The sequence below is a fragment of the Rhincodon typus genome, chromosome 5 (assembly GCF_021869965.1).
Source record: "Rhincodon typus isolate 14 chromosome 5, sRhiTyp1.1, whole genome shotgun sequence".
Taxonomy (NCBI): domain Eukaryota; kingdom Metazoa; phylum Chordata; class Chondrichthyes; order Orectolobiformes; family Rhincodontidae; genus Rhincodon; species Rhincodon typus.
In genome coordinates, this window is record NC_063336.1 from 21,016,066 (window position 1) to 21,038,989 (window position 22,924).

Sequence of the window (22,924 nt, forward strand, 5' to 3'; positions counted from 1 at the left end):
TTGTGTGAAATCAGGTGGACACACCATTTTTCACCCTCCTCCTCAAAAGGCTGAGAGTGTAGGGTCAAGTGAAATTCTCAAGTTGAAGACTGACAGATTTTTGCAATGTAAGGATATTGAGGCTTATGGATCAAAGGCGTTTAAATGAAATTTTAACAAAGGTCAGATCGACTAAGATATGACCGAATGTGGGAGGACAGGCAAAGATATTCTGAAGGGCTGAATGGCATCCTCCTATTCATGTGATGTTAAAGCTATTAACTTGCGTTTGGAGCTTGGTGTGTAGGCATCAGACAAAGAAAAGAAACACAGCACCAAGGATAGCACTGCGGTTTAACCAAAAGTAAAATACTATAGATACGAGGACATGAAATACAAAGATTAATTGCTGAAGGAACTTAGGTCCAGCAGCAACTGTGGAGAGAGAAAAAGAGTTAATGCTTCGAGTCCTGTAAGAGTCATCTTCAGAACTATACAGATTCTGGACCATTTTGTTTTTATTGGCAATATGGCTTACTATATTCAGGAGAGGAAACATAGCATGGTGTGTCAAATAATTAGACAGTATCACTCAGGCAATGACTACACTATGAAAAGCTAGCTCTGACAAGTTTTGTAAACGATCCGTTACGCGGTGATCAGAATTTCAAAAGCCACACAACCCTCAAGGTAAAAAAAATACAACTCCTAATCTGTTTATTTAAAACTGTGCTCTCTAGTTCTGGACTGACTCATAAGAGGAAATATCCTTTCCATTACTACTTAGTCAAGTCCATTCAGGATCTGATACATTTCAATCAAGTCACCTAAACTCCAGTAGAAACAAACCAACACTGTCCAACTTATCGTCATAAGTCAACACACATTTCAGGCATTGAATTAGGAAATCTTCTCTGCATTACCTCCATTGCATTTACAACCTTCCTTATATAAGGACATGAAACACACAAAATATTCGAGGGGTGCCCTCATCAATATTCTTAACTAAAGAGTTACATCCTTACTTTTACATTCAGTTCCCCCCATAATAAAGGATAGCCTGTCTTTAACCTTCTTAATTGTATGCTGTATCTGTACACTAACGTGTTGTGACTTAAGCTCTAACATTCTAAATCACTCCACACCTCAGAATTTTGCAGATGTTCTCTATTAAAATGAGACTTTACTTTTTTTACTCTTCGTGCCAAAGTGGACAATTCACAATTTCTTAGATTTTACTCACTCACTCAACCTATCTGGACCTGCCTGCAACATATTTATGTCATAGAGGCATACAGCACGGAAACAGAACCTTTGGTCTAATTAGTCCATGCCGAACAAAATCCCAAACTAAACTAGTCCCACCAGCCTGCTCCTGGCCAATTCCAACCTTTTCTATTCATCAACTTATCCAAGTGACTTTTAAACGATGCAATTGTACCGCATTTACCCCTTTCTCAATAAGTTTATTCCACACACAAACCACCCCGTGTAAAAAAACTGCCCCTCATGTCTCTTTTAAATCTCTCTCCTCTCATCTTAAAAATGTGTCTCCTGCTCTTGAAATCTCCCATCCTAGGGAAAAGACAACTACCAATAACTCCAAATATACCCCTCATTATTTTATAAATTCTATAAAGTTGTTTCTCAACCTCCTACGCCACAGTGAAAAAAGTCCCAGCCTTTCTTTATAAACTCAAACCTTCCATACTCAGCAAGCTCCTGGTAAATCTCTTCTGAACACTGTCCAGCTTAATAATATCCTTCCTATAACTAGTCATCCAGAATTGGACACTGTATTCCAGAAGAGGCCTCACTAACATTCTGTACAACCTCAACATGACTTCCCAACTCCTATACTCAAAGGACTGAGTAATTAAGGCAAGAGTGACAAACACCTTTTTTAACCATCCTACGATGCAAACTTCAAAGAATTATGTACCTGCACTCCTAGGTCCTTCTGCTCTGCAACATTACCCAAGGCCCTACCATTAATTGTATAAGCCCTACCCTTGTTTGTTGTAACAAAAGAAATACCTTGCATTTATCCAGATTGAACTCCATCTGTCATTTTTCGGCCCATTGACCCATTTGATCAAGATCACTTTGTACTCTTAGAAAATCTTCTTCACTGTGTACCATGCAACCAATTTTGGCGTCAACCGCAGACTTACTGATCATGCCTTCTATATTCTTATTCAAATCATTTATATAAATGACAAACAAGAAAAAAAAAAGGACCCAGAACTCATCACTGTGGAACATCGATGGTGACCGGCCTCCAGTCAAAAGCAACCCTCTACCACCACTGTCTCGGGCTGTTAAGCCAATTATTTATCCAATTGGCAAGCTCACCCTGAATCGCATTTGATCTAACATTACTAATTAGTTTACCATGCGGAACCTTGCCAAAGGCTTCAGTAAAGTCCAAGTAATCATTGATGAGGGCAGAGTGGTAATCAATTTTTTTTCTAACTTCCTCAAAAAAACACAATCAAATTTGTCAGTTACAATTTTGCTCGCACAAAACCATGCTGACTATCCCTAATCACTTTTTGCCTCTGTAGATGTCCATAAATCCTATCTTCATCATAACATATTTTCCTACTTAATTTGTTGTTGTTTGTGAATTTAGATACGACACCTTTGCTCCCCTCATCTAAGTAATTGATGTAAATTGTAAAATATTGAGGCCACGGCATAGGCCCCTGTAGGATTCCAGTCATTCCATTCCGCCATTCAAATAAAGATCCATTTACGTATATTTGTGTTTTCTGCCAGTCAATCAATGATTCAATCTTTTATCCATGTTAGTACGTAACCCTCTATACAATTAGCTGCACTTGATGTGGGGGAGGGGGGGAAGAGAAGGTCTCAGTTAGAACACAGAACAGTACAGGCCCTTCGGCCCACAATGTCGTGCCAACCTATCATCCTACTCTAAGATCAAAACTAACCTGCATATCCTTCATTTTACTATCATCCACGTGCCTATCCAAGAGTCACTTAAATGTCCCGAATGTATGTGACCCTACTACCACTGCCGGCAGTGCATTCTATGCACCCACCACCCTCTGTGTAAAGAATCTACCTCTGACATCTCCCCTATACCTTCCTCCAATCAATCTAAAATTATGCCCCCTCGTGATAGTCATTTCCGCCCTGGGAAAAAGTCTCTGGCTATCCACTCTATCTATGCCTCTCATCATCATGTACACCTCTATCAAGTCACCTCTCATCCTTCTTCGCTCCAATGAGAAAAGCCCTAGCCCCCTCAACCTTTCCTCACAAGACCGGGCCTCCAGTGCAGACCTCCTGTAAATCTCCTCTGCACCCTCTCTAAAGCTTCCACATTCTTCCTATAAATGAGGCGACCAGGACAGAACACAATATTCCAAGTCTGGTCTAACCAGGGTTTTATAGAGCTGCAGCATAACCTTGTGGCTCTTAAACTCAATTGCCAATGAAAGACAACACACCATACACCTTCTTAACAACCCTATCAACTTGGGTGGCAACTTTGAGGGATCTATGGATGTGGACACCAAGATCCCTCTGTTCCTCCACACTGTCAAGAATCCTGCCATTAACCCTGTATTCTGCATTCAATTTTGACCTTCCAAAATGAATCACTTCACACTTTTCCAGGTTGAATTTCATCTGTCACTTCTTTGCCCAGCTCTGCATCCTGTCAACGTCCCGCTGCAAACTACAACAGCCCTCTATGCTATCCACACCTCCACCGACCTTCGTGTCACCAGCAAACTTACTAACCCACCTTTCCACTTCCTCATCCAAGTCATTTATAAAGATCATAAAGAGCAGAGGTTCCAGAACAGATCCCTGCGCAACACCACTGGTCACCGAGCTCCACGCTGAATATTTTCCATCTACTACCACCCTCTGTCTTCTATTGGACAGCCAATTCTGTATCCAGACAGCCAAATTTCCCTGAATCCCATGTCTCCTTACTTTCTGAACGAACACGTGGCTGAAGTTATCATGAAGCTCCCGCCTTCTCAACCTTACTCCTCACCTGAGGTGCAGTGACTCTCAGGTTAAACTTCCCATCTGTGAGCTTTAATGGGGGAGCAGCCTTCTGGTTCTCTGAATCCATGGTGACTTTACCTTTCTTTTACTGCTGTGTTCTGGAGATACAATTGACCATCTAGCAGATTTAAGGAGGGGATGGTGGGATTTGTTTTGTGTAATTCCATCTTTTAAGCTTCAGGTTTCTCAGAACAGGTTCCAATTAGCATACTCAGAATTTTGAAAATAGCTTTCTGTTCATGCTCGATCTCTGGTTTATCCGCAACATCAACGATTTGCTACTGTTTTATGGTAAGGAAATCTATGGCACTCAGGTTTTAATGTAAGGGTTTGCATATCAAGTGCAATGTTACAGGCCACAGACATAAGAGTCTTCATCCCAAAATATTTCTTTGCAAGGCAAAGATGGTATCCAGCACAAGTATCGGTCTGCAGCACTAAGTGTAATGTAACAGTTGTACAGTTAATACACTACAAGGTAAACTCTTGAAAAATGGGATAAACTTTGATGGCTCTTTGCAATTTCTTACCAACAATGCCAAAAGCAGATACAGCACGTGAAAGGCCAGATAATCCCTTCTGCCCCATTTTCGATCGATTTCCCATGTCAAGACGACTCAAAAGTTCCTGAACTTCTTGTTGATTGTATACATGCTAAATCAAAACAAAACAAAGTACAAGTATTTTGGAATTGGAGTACAAATTCAAAAAAATTGGGATCAACAACAAAATTTTAAAACTTGTAAGGCTTATATTCAATTTACTTATTTGAAATGAGAAACCTTACGGCATAATTATTTCATTTAATAACTGCAGAGTTCAAATTTCTTTTCACAAATTGCCCCAGTAAGATCATAACAATCAACATTTGTCAAAAGAATTCTTAAGTTAACGTTTCAGATCTACACCAATCTGAAATAATCAAATCATATTTGCAAACGTTCATTCTCTAAACAGATGCTGACTGACTTACTGAGGGTTTTTGAGAAAGTACGTAGAAGTAATGACAAATCCAGTGAGCAAAATTGCTCATTCCCCATAGTGGTGGACACAGTAGTGCGGAATTATTGTAATGTTGCTAGACTACATGAGAAGATGAAATTAGTTGTGTTTTGAACTCTACATAACTGAGACAAGTATATGCAATTGTATTCTACTGAGAAGTATATAAATGTTTCAACAACATAGCATAATGAAACAAAACCATTCACAAGACTTCTGATGGCACTTACACGGTCATCAATAACCACCAAGTCCTTAGGTTCTGTACGATCTATTTTCAGAACTCTGAATTTGGTTTCTGCATGATTGCTTCCGACCAGGAAGTATCTCTAAGAAAAAAAATAAACAGTAACAAATATATATTCATCAATACATATTTTTTATTCCAAAACACAGTTGCTTTGTCTTCAAATTTCTCAATATTTTAAGACAAAACTGCATTTGTCCTTACTGAATGTTCTGTGTTTTCCAAGATCAACCTTTCATGTTATTTCCCCATGAAGAATTATACCCTTGTTACTCCACAAACCTATGTTAATTGTTGGCAGGTTAGTATTATGCTCTCAGGATTCAACTAACAAAGCTCTAGCCACACTAAACCGAATTCTACCATCCAAGAAAGAATATTTTTACAATTCAGACTTAAAAGATTTTTTTCATTTATTCACTTATGGGATATGGGAGTCACTGGTTAAGCCATTTATTATTCATCTCAAGCTGCTCAAGGAGGCGGCAGTGAGCTGCCTTCTTCTACTGCTACAGTTCATTTCATATGGATAGACCCACAATGCCTTTAGAGAGGGAGCTGGAGGATTTTGATGCAGTGCCACTGACAATATATTTCCAAGTCAGAATGGTGAGTGACTTGGAAGGGAACTTGCAGGTGGTGGTGTCCCCATGTATCTGCTGACTTTGTCCTTCTAGATGGAAATGGGTTGGAAATTGTTGTCTAAGGGGCCTTGATGAATTTAAACAGCGCATCTTGTTGATGGTACACACTGCTGCTGCAAAGATAATGGAAAGCTGAAACTTTTAAAGATATGAGTTTCAGGCACATGGTTACATCAAAGGTTCAGCCGCACAGATGGGTGATCAACAGGGGCAGACAGGCAGAGCAGGAGACCACTGTGGCTATTCCCCAGTCAAACAAACACACCACTTTGGATACTGTTTGGCCGGGTATAGTGGGAGAATGGCCTTTCAGGAGAGAGCAACAGCAAAGCCAGATCAATGGCACCACGACTGGCCCTGATGTACAGCAGGGAGGATCAAATTGTGGACAAGTGGTAGGGACAGGGGGTACATGAAAGGCACTTCTGTGGGTGCAAGGGTCCAGGATGTTATGAAGCCTCCCTGGTGCCAGGGTGAATGGTAAATCCAAGTAGACACAGGATATTCTGAAAGGGGAGGGTGAACAGCCAGAGGTGGTGGCTTATATTGGCATTAACGACATACACAGGAAGAGATAGGAGGCTCTGCAAGTGGAATTTAGGGAGTTAGGTAGAAAGTTCAAAAGCAGGACATCTAGGGCTATAATCTCAGGATTACTCCCTGTGCCACGTGCGAGTGAGGCTAGAAACAGGAAGATAATACAGTTGAATAAATGGCTGAAGAGCTGGTGTAGGAGGGAGGGCTTCAGATATCGGGACTATTGGGATCCCTTCCAGTGCAGCAAGGACCTGTACAGGAAGGATGGGTTGCACCTAAACAGGAGGGGCACCACTACCCATGCAGAGAGGTTTACTAGTGCCACTTGAGAGGTTTAAACTAGTATGGCAAGTGCAGTGATTGAGGAGAAGGGCGAGTTAAGTCAAGTCTAATTGCCAAAACAGGCAAGGCCAGTTAATGAAGACTGGCAGTCTGAAGTGTAGTTATTTTAATGCAAGAAGTAGAACAAGTAGTGCTGATGGGCTTAGAACCTGGATTAGTACACAGAACTACAATACAGAATAGCCAATACAGAAACTTCGCTGAGAAAAGGGCAGGACTGGCAGTTCAACATTCTCGGATTTCGATATTTCAGGCATCATAAAGGGGGATGGAAAAGGGGTGGGGGAGTTATATTACTGATTATGGAGAATGTTACAGCCACACAAACAGACAACATCTTGGAGGGTTTATCCAGCAAGGCTGTATAGGTAGAACTCAGGAATAAGATTGTGCAATCACTATGATGGGGTTATACATTATCTCCTGGCTCTTGGGAGGCCTAGAGGAACAGATGTTGAAGCAGATCATGGAATGATGTCAAAACAACAGGGTTGTTATAGCGCATGATTCTAACTTCCCCAATATTGACCAGGACTCCCTAATTTGACTCACTTAGTCAAATATGGCCATGACATCAAGGGCAGTCATTCTTAAGTCACCTCTGGAATTCAGCCTTTTTGTTCATATTTCAAACAAAGCTCTAAAGAGGTTAGGAGCTAAGTGGCCCTGGCAGAACCTAAACCAGATGTCAGTGAGTTGGTTATTACTAAGCAGGTGCTCCTTGATAGGACTGATGATAACACCTTGTATCACTTTACTGATAATTGACAGTAGACTGATGAGGTGGAAACTAGCCAGATTGGATTTGTCCTGTTGTGGGGGTGTGTTTGTGTATATATACAGGACATACAATTTTTCACATTGTTGGTAGATGCCAGCGTTGTAGCTGCCCTGAAATAACTTGGCTAGAGGTGCAGAAAGTTCTGGAGAACAAGTCTTCAGTATGATTACCAGGGCCCATAGCCTTCACAGTATCCAGTTCCTCTGACTGTTTCTTGAATCACAGCGATAGTGCTGCACAATGTGATGCAAAGTATTCTCAATGTGACTGTGGTGTGGCCACCCACTGCCACTAATAATGCATTTGCAGCAAGCAGATTGGTGAAGATGAAGTCAAGTATGTTTTTCCCTTTCATTAGTTTCCTCAATACCTGCTGTAGACTCACTCGAGCAGCAATGTCCTTTACGTCCCAACCAGCTCGATCAGTAGTGATGCTGCCAAGCTACTCTTGGTGGTGGATATTGAAGTCCACCACCCAGAGTACATTCGGCATCAATGCCAACCTCAGAGCTTCCTCCAAGTGTCAATCAACATGGAGGAGCCCACAGTTATTAGCTAACAGCAGGTAGTACATGGTAATCAATAGGACGGAGTTCTCACTGCCCATGTTCGACTGGATGCCAGAAGGATTCATGGGCTGCGCAGTCAATGTTGAAGACTCCCAGGGCAGTGGGAGTTTTGGGGATAATTCTGAAAGGGTCAGCCTGAGGCAATCTCACAGCTATCATCAATTAGCTGTGAAGCCTCTGATCCACTAAGTGCATTTTCAGGTTTTGAGACAGGAGTGGCAATTTAGTTTTGCAGACCTGCATGGTTCCTTTCAAGCAGTCTGGAACTCCCAGCAACATGCCCCTAGGATACAACACATATCTACAATAGATAACTACTTTTTGTCTGTTCAAAATTAATCTATAATCAGTGTGGAATGAAAATATCTTGAGACTTCCCTTTTAACTGACCCTGAATAATGAGGGTCCACAATTCTTCCTAATTTTTCAAACGTAGTGAGGAACTTCACATCATCCTCTTTACATTTAGTAATGAACCTCAGGTGTTGAAAGGCTTGGTTCTGAGGTTGGGGGAATTGAACCATTAGGAGGTGAGAAGGGGTCTTCCCTAGCAGCTCCAGTTAAAATGTTTGAAGCTGGAAAGCCTTTTACTTCTGAGAATAACAAGGTGCAGAGCTGGATAAACACAGCAGGCCAGGCAGCATCAGAGGAGCAGTAAAGCTGACGTTTTGGGTCTGGACCCTTCTTCAGAAATGAGGGAGGGGAAGAGAAGGGGGCTCTGAAATAAATAGAGAGAGGCGGAGGTGGCGATGTCTCTTTCTCTCTCCCTGAATTCTAGCTCAGAATTAAATCTACTCTAAAGTGCTGAATAACCAAAGTGCAAGGTCCATTAAGGACTGAAATGGCAATGCATATGTGCAGTCGGAAGATACAGCTGAGGTTTTAAAAGGACGATGTTTGTATAGAGATCAGGGAGAGGGAAGTGGGATATAATTAAAAGTATTACAGAGAGAGCGAGAGAGACTTTTTCTGTGCTGTGAAACCCTGACTATTTATCCAAGGTTTATTGGTTCCAAGCTCGTCATGGGAGATTGTCAGCTTCTGGAATTAATTCTTCATTTATCGTGAGTCACAAAAAGTTAGTTATGAGCTGTACCTACTTACTAGGAGGGCTAATGAAAGGTTATCCTTTATGATGATAGAAATTGAACATAAGCAAGGATGTTATGCTTCAATTATATAGGGCATTTGTGAGACTACATCTCAAATCAGGAGAGCAAAAGTGCAGTGTTTAAGCAAGGGTGCAAATATGTCGGAGGTAGTTCAGATAAGATTTACTAGATTGGTTAGATGAAAGGAAAGATAAAAAATTACAACTTGTGTTTTTCTCCACCCCCCACCAAAGAGATTCAAAAGGTGTTGGTATCTATTTACTGACTTACTGGACTCTAGGTCAAATGTCCAATTGATTGTCAGTTGGCTCATCACATAGCAATTCCTCTCCTGGCAGATAGGATCCATATGGATAGTAGTCAAAAGTGCAGCAATATTTTTGGTATTGGGAGAGTTAGTCTACCCCATAGCTGCCTGGAAGCAGACAGCTCAACTCCACATCCTTTGAGTCAGCTTTATCTGCAATGTCTATATAATGCAGGGAATTCAGAAGATTTTGGAAATAATGATCTTGTGATCAGCCTGTGCAATTGAGAGTTGAGCAATATTATGCTTTTTATTAAAAAGAAACAATTTAAACACGAAAATATGGATTAGAATGCAATTTTCTTTGGAATTCTCTTCATATCCTCTCGCCATAACAACTCATTTTCCCTTAGTTATCATAAACAATCTGTACTAATTCCCTCTGAACACGAAAGGTTAGGTGCAATCAATAAAAATTGTAAAGTCCACTGTCAAAACATAGTGAAAATTGAACATACAGCTCGAGTTTCGTACAGGACCAGTTTCTGAACACAGCTAATGACTGGTCGCACTGTTGGCATGACGACAACAAAATTGACTTCTGACAAGTTAGAACATCACAATCTGCTTAGGTCGCATTGGAGGTCACACAGTATCTAAAACAAAAGAAACAAAATAAAATATTTCATAGTCCAACAAATCACTTTCTATAGGTTTAATAACAAAGTGTCAACAGCAACTTCTAAATGGAATTGAATGCATACTTGAAAAGAAAAAAAAAATTACAGTGTAAAAGCAGGAGATTGAAACTAAGTGTATATATTTGAAACACATTTTCTGTGTTGAAGGATTCTAAAGTTGCTCCAGTCCAGTAACCTACATGAGCCCAAACCAGATGGCTGCACGTCTTACTCGCAGAGCATGCCACCATGTGAAGTGGCTTGACTCAATTAGTGAAATTTAATAGTTTAATTAATACACAAGAGAGATAGTGTTCATAGTGATTTGACATTCACATACTCTCCAGGTTTTGTATTGTAAGAATAGAAATTTATTGAGAACCCCAAGTTGCTTGATCAATTCTTCAATATTCTTTCATCTGGGACCACTCACATAGGTGAGACCAGGACTGGACCGAAGGGATCTGGTAATGACTAGTACACAAGTTTTTTTTAAATTTGACACCAAATTCAAAATACCCAAACTGTTGTCATAGAATTAAAATCAAAGGTCTCCGAAATGTAAGTAGAGGGTTTGAATTATAATGATAGGCTGGAGGTTTTTCACCTGAGCGTAGGATGTTGGAGACTGACCTTAGAGGTTTATAAAATCATGAGGGGTACAGATAGGACGAATAGCAAAAAAGGTCTTTTCCCCAGGGTGGATGAGTTCAAAACGAAGGGGCATATTTTTTAAAGGTGAGAAGAGAAAGATTTAAGAAGGGAGCTGAGGAGCAACTTTGATTTGTATGTGGAACAAACTGCCAGAGGAAGTGGTAGATGCAGGTACAGTTACAACATTTAAAAGACATTTGGATAGGTCCATGAATAGGTCAGGTTTACAGAGATATGGGCCAAATGCACCTGAGTGGGACGAGTTTAGTTTGGGAAACTTGGTCGGCATGGATGAGTTGGACCAAAGGGTCTGTTTCTGTGCTGTATGGCTCTATAGGATTATGGGCTACTAGAGGTTGTCACACCATGGTAGCAGAGTATTAACTTCTTTAAGACAAGATTCTACACAAGAATCAACTTTGTGTACAAATACAACTGTCAACAATTTTTAATAGGACCTTGCAAATCTGCCCTATGCATGGGCCAAGTGATAAACATTTCCTCATTCCACTCAAAGGCATTACCAACAACATCCTGAAGTTTATCATTATTCAGGAAATGCCCACACAAATTTTGTGATTACACAAGCTGGTCAGTAAGCAATTCAACTAGCTTCTCCAAGCCTATCACCACTTAGAATGTGCAGGTGGCAGGAACATAAGAACTAGGAGCAAATGTACGCAATTCAGCATCTTGATCCTGCTCTGCATTCAATATGATCATGGCTGATCTCAGCTTGGCCTCAACTCAAGTTTCCTGCCTGCTTCCCATGACTCTTCAACCAATTACTAATTAAAGATCTGTTAATCTCCTCCTTGAAGTTATTCAATGTCCTGACATCCAAAACACTGGAGTAGTGAATTCCACAGATTCACAACCCTTTGAGAGAAGTAATTTCTCCTCATCTCGGTTTTAAATTTGCTGTCCCTTATTCTAAGCCTAACTCTCATTCTAGATTGCCCCACAAGACGTGACATTCTCAATCATTATATAAATCGAAAACTCTCAATTTGTCTGGATGAGCATAGCTCCAACACTACAGGATACCCATCGCAGCACTCCACACATCCGTTGTCGTACACCAGCAGCAATGTGTGCCATTTATATAGATAAACTGGGGCAAGTCACCAAGATTTCTTCAGCAGCATTGAAAACTGTAAACGTTAACGAGAGCGCGAGCATCTAGGCAACGACGACTGTAGTAGTTCCAAACTGCCGATCACCATTGCCTACCCAGTCAATTTGTGATGGGCATTTTAAGTACTGACCTTGTTGGTATCTCATGAAATTAACTTTTTATTCATACAATGCAATTGGCCATTTCTCAGAAAATTAATACCTGACAATAATTTCTGTCAGATAATAATCCTGCACTAGGGCAATGCAGATGGTTGGAAACAAAGAGAGTAACTTGAAGGGTCATGATTCTTGTACACGTTACATACTAAAGGTTGGTAGCAAGTTCCAAAATAGCATGTTAATGCTGATAACCACAAGCAAGTTAAATTTACAACTCCAGAAAACTGCAAAAATGTTTCTAACAGAAAGGTCTCCATGCAAGAATCACAAGAGGCTAGCATCCAAGTTCAGCAGGTAATTGGGAAGGCAAATGCAATAAAGTAGGCAGGTGGTACTAAAACGTCACTTCACCTGATGAAGGAGCAGCGTTATGAAAGCTTGTGATTTCAAATAAACCAGTTGGACTATAACCTGGTGTCCCATGACTTCAGACTTTGTCCACCCCAGTTCAACACCAGCATCCTCCACATCTTGAATCAAAGTCAGAGGTGGTGAAGTTTGCTGATGATTGCATGTTGTTCAGCACCATTCCCTGCTCCTAAGTTTTTGAAGCAGTCTGTGTCCATGTGAATCAAGACCCGTTTGACATACAGGCTTGGGCTGATGAGTGACGAGTAACAGTCAAACAACATATGTGCCAGACAATGACCATCTCCAACAGGATAATTCAACTATCCCTCCTTGATGTTCAACAGTAATAGCTTTTCTGGATTTCCTTCTTATCACATCCTGGGAGTTACCACTGACCACAAGTGAACTGAACCAACTGTATAAACTGGTTCTGAAGAAGAGTCATATGGGGCTCAAAACATTAACTGTTTCTCTCTCCACAGATGCTGCCAGGCCTGTTTCTTCAGCATTCTCTTTGTTTCGGCCATATAAATACAGTAGCCAGGTCAAAAGCTAAGAATCCTTCAGTGACTGACTCACCTGTCTCCCCAGTGCCTATCCGACATCTACAAAAGGTATAAGTTAGAAGGGTGATGGAGTACTTTTCACTTTCTTGGATGGATGTAGCTTAACAACACTTAGGAATTCTAGGTATCTGAGAAGATTGACAGCATCAAAGAAAAGCAGCCTGCTCCTTTGGCAACCCATCTATTAGTATCAATATCCATTCCCTGCACACCACCACAATATGTACTATGTACAAAATGCACTGCAGTAGCTCATCCCGAACTTCCTTCAACAGCACTTTCAAAACTTGTAACTTCAGCCCGCTGGGAGGATAAGGGCAGCACACATATGCGAACGCCACCACTAACAAATTTCCTTCCAAGCCATTCACCATCATTATGTGCAACTATATTGCAACTCCTTCATTGTTCTATTGTTATTTGTTCTTTTGACAATGAACAATACAGCACATAATCAGGCCCTTTGGCCCACCACACCTGCGTCAACTCCTAGTTCTTATTAGACCTGCTATTTATTGCCTATATGCTATTTCTATCCTTCTGTTCACGTGTCCATCAAGATATGCCTCAAACGTTCTAAACGTGCCCGCTTCTGCCACCTCCACTGGCAATGTGTTCCAGGCACCCCCCAGCCTCTGAACAATTTTCCCCCACACTTCTCTAAAATTCCACAACCACCCCCCCACCTCACCTTGAGCCTGTGCCCTCTGGGAAAAAGCCTGACTACCAACCTATTTATGCCTCAAATTTTGTAGACCTCTCAGGTTGCCCCTCAGCCTCTGTCTTTCCAGGTGAAAACAATTCAAGTTTATCCAACCTCTCCTCATAACTAAAATCCTCCAGACCAGGCAACATTCTGGTAAAACTACTCTACACCTTCTCCAAAGCATCCATGTTCTTCTGGTAGTTTGGCAACCAGAACTGCAAGCAATGTTCCAAACGTGACCTGACTAAAGTTTTATACAGCTGTAACAACTTGCCAACTTTTATATTCGAAGCCCCAGCCGATGAAGGCAATTGTGCTGTATGCCTCCTTGACTACCCTATCCACCTGTGATCCCACTTCCAGGGATCTGGGGACCTGTGTGTCCAGATCCCTCTGTTCATCAACACTCCTAAGGGTTCTGCCATTTATTGTCTAATTCACAGCTGAATTTGATTTTCCAAAATGCATCATCATCTTGCATTTTGCCAAATTAAACTCCATCTGCCATTTCTCTGTCCAAACCTGCAATCTACATCCCAATGTATCCTTTGACAATCCTCATCCGCAAACTTACCCATTGGACTACCTACACTTTTCTCCAGATCATTTATGTATAATTACAAACAGCAAAGGTCCCAGCACCAATCTTGAAGAACACTACTAGTTACTCATCTCCATTCCAAAAAACACCCTTCATCACTACTGTCTTCTATGACCAAGCCTATTCTGTATGCATCTGGCCAGCACAATCCATATCCCATGAGACTCTACCTTTTGCACCAACCCACAATGATGTATAGTCCATGTAGACAACATTCACTGCAGTTCCCTCAATCATTCTTGCCACCTCCTCAAAAAGCTCAATTGAATTGGAGAGACACAACCTTTCCTGCAGAAATCCATGCTGCTGATCACTAACAAGTCCATTTGCTTTCAAATGTGAATAAATCCTGTTTCTGGGTATCTTCTCCAACAGCTTCTCCTTGACTGATGTCAGGCCCACCAGCCTGTAATTTCCTCGATTATCCATTTCCCTTATCACAGGGTCACAGGCTGTAGCCCACATTTTTCACCTAGTTTCATTATACTATCCTTCCTTTCTCCCTTATATACTTAATCAGGTTCCACCTGTTTCCATCTGCAGTACACAATCAAATAATCCATGTGTAAGCAAATTCATCCTTGGTGTAACAAGCTGCTTCTAAATGACACAAATAATAGTCTGCAAAATCAAATCCTGGAAGAACAACTGAATTCAAAGAACTATTTATGGTATACCTTTACAGAGTCAACCCAGTATAATAAACACAAACAGGTTTCAAAATTCAAACAGTTATGAATTACATAAAAAGATTCAAGATGACATCTGCTGGTTACCCTATGTTTATGAGCAACGCAGATAAGGTCATTAGCTCTCAGATTTGTTTTAGTCTTCAAAATTTACAGGATTCATTTCATGGACATTCTAGAAACAAAATAAATGAAAAATCCATGTTTTTAAAAAAAAATATTTTCTTTGATTGACATGAAAACATAAAGAAGTGACAAGAGTAAACTAGATGGCCTATCAAGCCTGCTGTCATTCAATGCAAACTTGACAAATCTTCAGCCCCAACTCTACTTTCCCAACCCCCCACCAATCCTCTACAAGAGAACAAAAAATAATTTATCCATGCGTAAACCTATTTAATGCAGTCCACACAACCATCTGGGGTAGGCAACTCCCAACACTGTGGAAACAGCTTCTTTGAAATGTTTAAGACAGGGCGAAGAGATTCTTGAATGTGGTGAAAGGTTATCAGGACAGGTAGGAATGCGAATTTGCAGTTAATTAGATCAGCCATGATCTGATTAACTGACAGAAGGCTCAAGAGGTCAACTCCTACCCCTCGATTGTAGGCTTATAATCTTCAGGGAAGATATATCTTTCTTAAATAATCAAAACCAAAACCATGCACGCGTATTCCTGGTGTGGTCCGTCTAAAACATTATGCAAAATTATCAACGCTTAACTATTAATGTACTCTACCCCTTTGAAATGAAGGCTGGGATTTACCTTCTTGAGTCTGCATGCCACCTATTAAGGGCTACCTTTCTGCTTTCCTAGACCTAGAACATCCAACTCCCTCTGGTCATCAACATATATTCAAGAACGACAGTGGTGTAGGGGAGCTGAGCCCAGGGCTCTTCCACACTCGTCTGCTTTCTTTCTCTTTTTTTCCTTCTTCTTTAAAGCCTGGAGAGTGGCAGGTGAAGGAGGTGGCCTCCGGTAGTAACGCCAGTACGAGCCAGTCACAGCTCCACCACAGCCCAGGGTATTCTATCGAGCGAACAGCTCGTCTTGGGCTGACCAGAGGCTCCAGGTCCGCAGCTATGCCCGGGTGCCTGAAGGAGCGGAAGCATCAGCGAACGGGACGGATGGTGGACCGGCGGCAGCGTCTGATCGGGAAAAGAAGGCTTCTCTAGCCCAATGACATCTTGGTTTGTGGCGGCCTTGCCCAGGATGGCGGTCTCGTCCCAGCTACGTCTTCAGGATATTCTATCATTCCTTAAACCAGCTTTCTCCGAGCCCAGGAGTCGTTTACTGAACTGCGATGAACTTTGTCTGAAATTTAACTTTAAAAAATTATGTATGACTTACGTCATTAATACAGGCCTGTGGTGGGACGATTCATAAAACTTTTCACTGTATTTTTCATGTAAAGCGAAACGTGACAATAAGTTTCTATTCTATACAAGTTTCGGCTAGGCCTTTCTTAAAATTAAACTTCTCCATCCTTGCTACCAAAGTGAACGACCTTTGCAATACCCGTTTGCCTGAGCAATTGAACTGAAGGGAAAATTAGGTAAATACATAAAACAGAAAGGGTCGGCGGATGCTCGAATGGCCACTAATTGCGTTGTTAACTCTGCGTGTTGAGGTGGAGGAAGAAAGCTGGAGAAGTAACGGAGGTGTTCAGGGTGATTGTTCTAAGATACCTGCCCTGCCCGCCCGAGGTGGGTCCTGCTGCTCGAGCGCCAGCTTTGAAAACTCACGCGCTGTCAAACGGTCAACGGTTGAGGCCGGAGCCTCTTCAGCGACAAGAGGCGGCGGCGGCATCATCTGACCTATCCGCAGAAAAAAGGGGAGCAGCGAGAGAGAAAGAGAAAGAGAAAGCAAAATAAATCGGTCACAGCGAAGGGATCCCCTCGAATAGAAACTGAGAATATCCCAAACAATAATTACTCAGGATTTTATTTGGTATCAAGAGCCACCACAGTCTCTCTCTATCTCTCTGCTCCATCCCAGTCGAGTCAGCTGATGATTTACAAAATAATCCTTTAACGGAACGGAAAGCAAATTCAAGATTCTTACCTTCAGGAAACTTCCTACCGATAAATAATAAGTTGCGACACCACTCACGATGAAGACCGTCAATGTTTTATGGGACAGAAGCCATAAAACGGATTCCGAATCCGACCTTGACGAGGAACTGACCAGCTTATGGGTCGCCGAAGAGACAGACTTCTGCCAGGTACGAAACGCGATTTTCCGACTATTGTTTTTAAAAAAACCTCATGCAATTTTTGTGTGAGAAAAATGTAGCACTTAACTTCCTATACAGAGCACAGCTTCTCAATATCACCGACACGGTGAAAAGGGTAATCTGAAGGTAATCACTGAAAATTACAATCTCAATGATTCGAAATAATAAAGAGAGGGAGTGGATCCGGAGTGCCAGCGCTGAACTACAGTTCCCAGAGGGCACTGTGCACATACGCCCTGTTCCCTCCCCAGCCCACTGCTAGTGTTTCTATAGTTACCGACTCAAAATCAGTGCGACACCAACCATGAAACAGGTAATAGTCATCGAGTAATTTAGCAAAAAGTCGACGTACGTAAAATGCAATAGCAGTCTCGCAATATTATTGCAAGGTTTATTGTTGCATGAATTGGATGCAAGTTGTAGATATTGCTTTTTGCATCAGAACGAGTTAATTGTCACGAAGAGCTGCCAGCAAGTCGGAGAGAGAATTTTTTGACAACCCTTGCTGAATACTCATGGAATAGCGCAATTTATGAACTATGATCAGTGCTTTTCTTAAATTTTCGCACACATGTTGACAAAAGATCAGTGGATATATGCCTGACATTCTAAAGTTACATTTTGTACTTGGGATAATCCGTTTACGGATTTGGAGAAGTTATTTGATTTAAACTTTTCAGTTTAAGTGTTTTCATAGGATGCTAGCCAAACTGATGAAAGTAAAAGGTCTGAGTGAAAGTACAAAGACCATCTTAAGTACAAAATTTAGGGTCTGGAGTTTTATTCCAATCTTTAAAAGGCAGGGGATGCAAAATATTTTTAGGGCTGAAATAGATACTCTTTCATCTCCTTGATAATCTAGACTATAGGGCTTTGCAGGAATGAAGAGTTGAGGTTAAAATCAGATCAGCGGTGAAATTATTAGACAGCAGAACATGCTGGAAGGGCCCAAGTAGCCTACTCTTGTTTCTTGTTCATTTGTTTGTATGAATTGTGAATTTGTGACAATGTTGTCACCCACATTTGATTTTAAAAATGATTGTCCAAAACCATAGTAACTTGGAAACTGGAGAGTTGATAGGCTCTGGTCCCAGAAGTTTGCTCAGCCATTCAATAAGACCATGGATGAGTTGGACTGAAGGGTCTGTTTTGGTTCTGTACAACTCTGACTCTGATTCTAGCTAAGCAATCCTCAAATGCAACCACATTTCTGCCCAATTTACATATTCCCTGATTCCTGCAAAATACAAATCTATCAATATCAAACTTGAACATACTTAATGACAGGACACTTATAACAATCTGAGAATTCTGAGCAGATAATTCTTAGGATTCATAACCATAATGTGTGAATAAATTCCTCCCAATCTCAGTGCCAACTAGTTTATGTTAAGACTTTCCTTATGTTCTAGACTTCACATGAGGAATAATCTGTCAACATCTTAAGCCTGCTCAGAACAGGTTTCAGCAACAAAAACAGAAGTTGCTGGAAACACTTAGCAGGTCTGGCAGCATCTGTGAAGAAAAAAAAAAGATCAGTTAACGTAACAGCATTCCTGATGCCGTTCCCTCCTCTTCCCCCCCACCTTCCACCGCCGCCACCTCAGGTCCAGGAAGATCAAATTTAATCTGGTGCAGGGTCTTCTCACCATTAGCAAGTTTGCTGTAGCTATCCCAGTCATTGCAAGAGGGGTGGTCCTATAATCAAGTAGGAACCAAGACAGTTTAGATGGTGGTTACTTCAAGCCTGCCTTCAAAATTTGGACTGCTCTTTATGCTAGACCATTAGATGATGGATGGAATGGAGCTGTCCTTATATGACAAGTACCATTTGACTTTAGGAAATACTCAAGTTCTCTGCTGGTAAACAATGCCCTGTTATCTGACCAATACTTGCAGGACACCACCTATCACAAAAGGTGTGTGCAGTTTTTCTATCGTTGTTCCCATGATTGATGAATGGACTTTATGCACATCCAGCCACTTTGAGTGGGTGTCTATAAGTCCATGATAGGACCTGCACAGTTAACTGGTAACTGAGTCCAGGGTTTACCCAGCCATTTCCATGAATGTGGGGGAGCTGCTGGTGGTAATTTTTGTCCATGTTGGCACTCTGGAAAGGCTCCACCAATGCAGCTATGTCTGCATCCAGTCCTGGCCACCAGACAGCTTCTTGCCAACATCTTCATTTTGGAACCTCCTGGATGACCTTGGAGTCCAGCCAGTATCTAGCAGTAACCTTTGCTGGGGACAATCACTGTTACTCCCCATAATAATATGCCAGCTTGTACTGTGATCTGGTTTCATGGGGTCCAAAAAGGTTTCACTTCTGGTTGTGATGGTCCTTTGGTTTCCTCCATCACCTGCAGCTGTTTCAATTTTGCCAGGACCAGATCTTTCTGTATCCAAAGTCTGATATTGTCAACTGTGACTGGAAATGGGTCCAGAAAATTTAAAACCATCATGACTCTTTCAATGGCGGTACCACTTGTGACTTATCTGCCAGTGGGAAATGGCTCAATGCATCTGCATTTGTGACTTGACTTCCTGGACAGTGTTCCAACTTTTAATTATGGTATTCGAGCCCACCACTGAATTTGGCCTGAAGCTATGGAATCACTGCCTTGTCCTTTTTAAGTAGTCCTAGCAGGAGTTTGTGGTCAATTATTATTACAAATTTATGTCTGTAAAGGTATTAGTGGAACTTCCAGCCTCCAAATATGATAACCAAACCTTCCTTCTCTATCTGGGTGTATTTATGCTCTGCATTAGCAAAGTCCTGGATGTGTACGCTCTTAGGTGTGCCTCTCTGTTGGGCCACCTATGAGCTAATGCTATCCCAATGCTGTATGGGAAGACATTGCACATCAATACCAGATCTCATCTGAGATCATAGTGTGCCAGCACCTTAGATTATAGCTGTTTCTTCATTTCCCTGGAAGCTCTGGCTTGGCTACACTGCCATTTCCAGCTGACCTTTCTTTAAGAGTTGATGCAAAGGTGCCAGGATGGAGGCCAGGTTATGTATGAACTTTCTGTAATAAATCACCAGCCCAAGGAATGACCGAAGCTCTGGTATAGACATGGGAGCCAGGATACCTTTGATTGCTCTCACTTTACAGGTCACATCCATTGGAAGACAATGTTGACTCAAGTAGGTCACTTGGGGTGCCTGGAACTATTTTACCCTTGTAAGGCATACACCCATCTGGGAGAAACATCTAAGGACTATCTCCAAGTGATTAGAAAGTGTTCTAAGTGCTTCTTATTGGTCTTTCCTGTTAGCACATGATCTAGATAAATGGCAACATAGAGTAGACCTTAAAATGTTGTCCATCGTCCACTAAAAAATGCACGTACAAACGATACCCCAAATGGCAGTCTTGTATATTGGTATAAATTGTAGCAAAATTCTGGGAATCTTCATCTAAGCACAATTGCAAGTACGCATGGCTTATGACCAGCGCCATGATGGACAGCCCCCTGCCAGCTTTGCGGATAAACCCTCTATGTGAGGGATTGGCTTTTATCCAGCTGCGAAAAGCCATTTGCCATTTATTTAAGAGTCCCAAAAAGGTGGACCGACCTGTCGGGCTTCACAATCAATATTACTGGTGCTGTTCATTCTGCAACCTGGACTGGTCCTTCACTTTCCAGCCTCCTGATTTCAGCCCCCACTTTTGCCCGCAAGTCGAATGGCACAGGGCTAGCTTTGCAGAACTGTGAGTTGCTTCCTGGTCAACAAGCAAGGTGGCCTTGGCTCATTTCATAGCCCCTAGACCTTCCTGAAAAAGGTTTGGGAATTTAATTAGGACTTCACTCAGGCAGCTATTTTCTAATTTAAAAATTAAAAATTTAAATTAATAAAAGCCTATGTGGGTGAATCTCTCTCAACCAATTTCATCTCATCAAGCTTGTGCCTGAGCTTTTCACTGCAATCAGTGGTAACTGAACCAGCTGCTTCTCATAATAGACCAGAACTGAAGTTGTGTACCCTTAATCTGAAAGGGTTCCTGGTATAGGTTTTGAGTCTAGCCAAGATCTGGCACAAACTTAAGGATTGGAGTCCAGAGTGAGTTTTGTTAAACACTGTTTCTGTGATCACTGAAATGGCCGTGCAGTTATCAACCTCCATTAGAACCAGGTGATCATTTAACCAGATGTTTATTTTGGTTGGTTCTGATTTAGATGTTACTAAGCAACTTAACTGTTCTAAACCAGATGTCAGTGGACTTTCCAGGGTGTGCACTCTCCTGGATACCAGCCTATGAGTTTTCTTACTCAACTTGGGTCTGGTGAGACTTTTTTGCCTTCTCAAGTCTGCGTACCAGCAGCAACTACAACGGCTTGCAGACCTGGATTCTGAAGAAAATATTAGCCATTTGTTCAAGACTCAACTTCATTTTGGAATTTTGCTGTTGGCTGACTTAGAGTCCTTCTGTTTAGGATACATCATGAGTGAGGCTCTGGAATTACCTTCACTCAAATGGTGTTCCCCTAGCTCAGTTGGACTGGAGTGAGTGCTAGCTTCCATTGGAATACTTGGAACTCACATGCTCCACTTGCCACATTTTCCAATGACAAAGGCAGCATGCCAGGTTGAAGGCCAGTTGGCTTCAGCTAGTAGGTGCTTTTGCATGGTTACATCACTAATCCCAACTACCCAAATGGTCTCAGTATCTCCTTAAGGGTTAAACCAAAGTCACAGGCCTCTGCCAGTCATCTTAATTTCAAAAATCCCAATATGGATTGCCAAGTAAAATTGATAACATTTCAGAATTAGAGGCTTATTCCTTGACTAAATCTGAATTGTTGCAAGGTTTTAAGAACCTGAACTTCCCAGAGGCACCAGATACTAATAACCAAAAAAAAAGCTGCAGGTCCACATCCTGTCATTGCTTTTTATCTGTCCCAGTGTCATTTGCCCAGGAAAAAAAAACACATTCTTTCCTCATACCAGGTCCAATCTTCATCAGGATTGGACAAGTCAACCTTCCCAAATAGCACATGATGCCAGAAATGCTTACCTCAACTCAAAGATGACTGTTGTGAGTGAATTACTTCAGGAACTTGCTTTCCTCTCATTGTCACTGAAACAACTCCACAGAGGCTGGTATCCCATCACCAAGTCACCCTTTATTTAAATAAGGGGCATCCTTGACACTGATCCAGCTTCCTCAGAGCCAACTCTCAGTGTGAGCAGAGCCTCTGACACTCCTGTTTATATCTGTCAGCTAAGGCTCCCTGATTGGGTCTATTAATCTTGTCCAATCAGGGAACTCATATTCTATGAGGTCTACCTGGCTGACCACATTACAATCACTACAGTGGGCTACATTGCCTAAGGTACTGTTGAACTACTTGAGTGTTGTTTGAGTTGCACTCAACTGTGCAAGTGGAGACTATTCCATCACGTGTCTAACTTGTGCCTTTCAAATGCTGGATGGGTGTTGGGGAGTCAGGAGGCAAATCACTCACAACAGTATTCTCAACCTCCTGACCTGCTCACATAGCCACCATATTTACACAGTTAGTCCAATTCATTTCTGGTCAATGCTACCTGCTGTGATGTTCACAATGATGTTAATACCATTGAATATTAGGGACTGAGTTGGATTTTATTTTGTTAGA

The 22,924-nt window shown here is 41.6% G+C and overlaps 2 protein-coding genes across 6 annotated transcripts in view; one reads left to right on the plus strand and one right to left on the minus strand.

Annotated features, from left to right (window-relative positions):
- The window catches only part of fig4a (FIG4 phosphoinositide 5-phosphatase a), a 106,931-nt gene extending 89,697 nt beyond the window's left edge, over window positions 1–17,234 (minus strand). The window contains exons 1-5 of one of the 5 annotated variants that reach the window (XM_048596822.1): window positions 17,122–17,227; window positions 16,803–16,874; window positions 10,029–10,166; window positions 5,262–5,360; window positions 4,560–4,683 (exon numbers count right to left, since the gene is read on the minus strand). In XM_048596822.1, the coding sequence (XP_048452779.1) occupies window positions 4,560–4,683; window positions 5,262–5,360; window positions 10,029–10,091 (286 nt within the window). In that variant the 5' untranslated portion in view covers window positions 10,092–10,166; window positions 16,803–16,874; window positions 17,122–17,227. Of the gene's footprint in view, window positions 1–4,559; window positions 4,684–5,261; window positions 5,361–10,028; window positions 10,167–16,745; window positions 16,875–16,992; window positions 17,071–17,121 lie in introns of those variants that run through there. The other 4 variants (XM_048596821.1, XM_048596818.1, XM_048596819.1 and 1 more) reach the window with 4 other exon arrangements.
- The window catches only part of ak9 (adenylate kinase 9), a 166,282-nt gene continuing 160,528 nt past the window's right edge, over window positions 17,171–22,924 (plus strand). Inside the window, exon 1 of the mRNA XM_048596817.1 lies at window positions 17,171–17,281. Coding sequence (XP_048452774.1) covers window positions 17,171–17,281 — 111 coding nt within the window. The remainder of the gene's footprint in view (window positions 17,282–22,924) is intronic.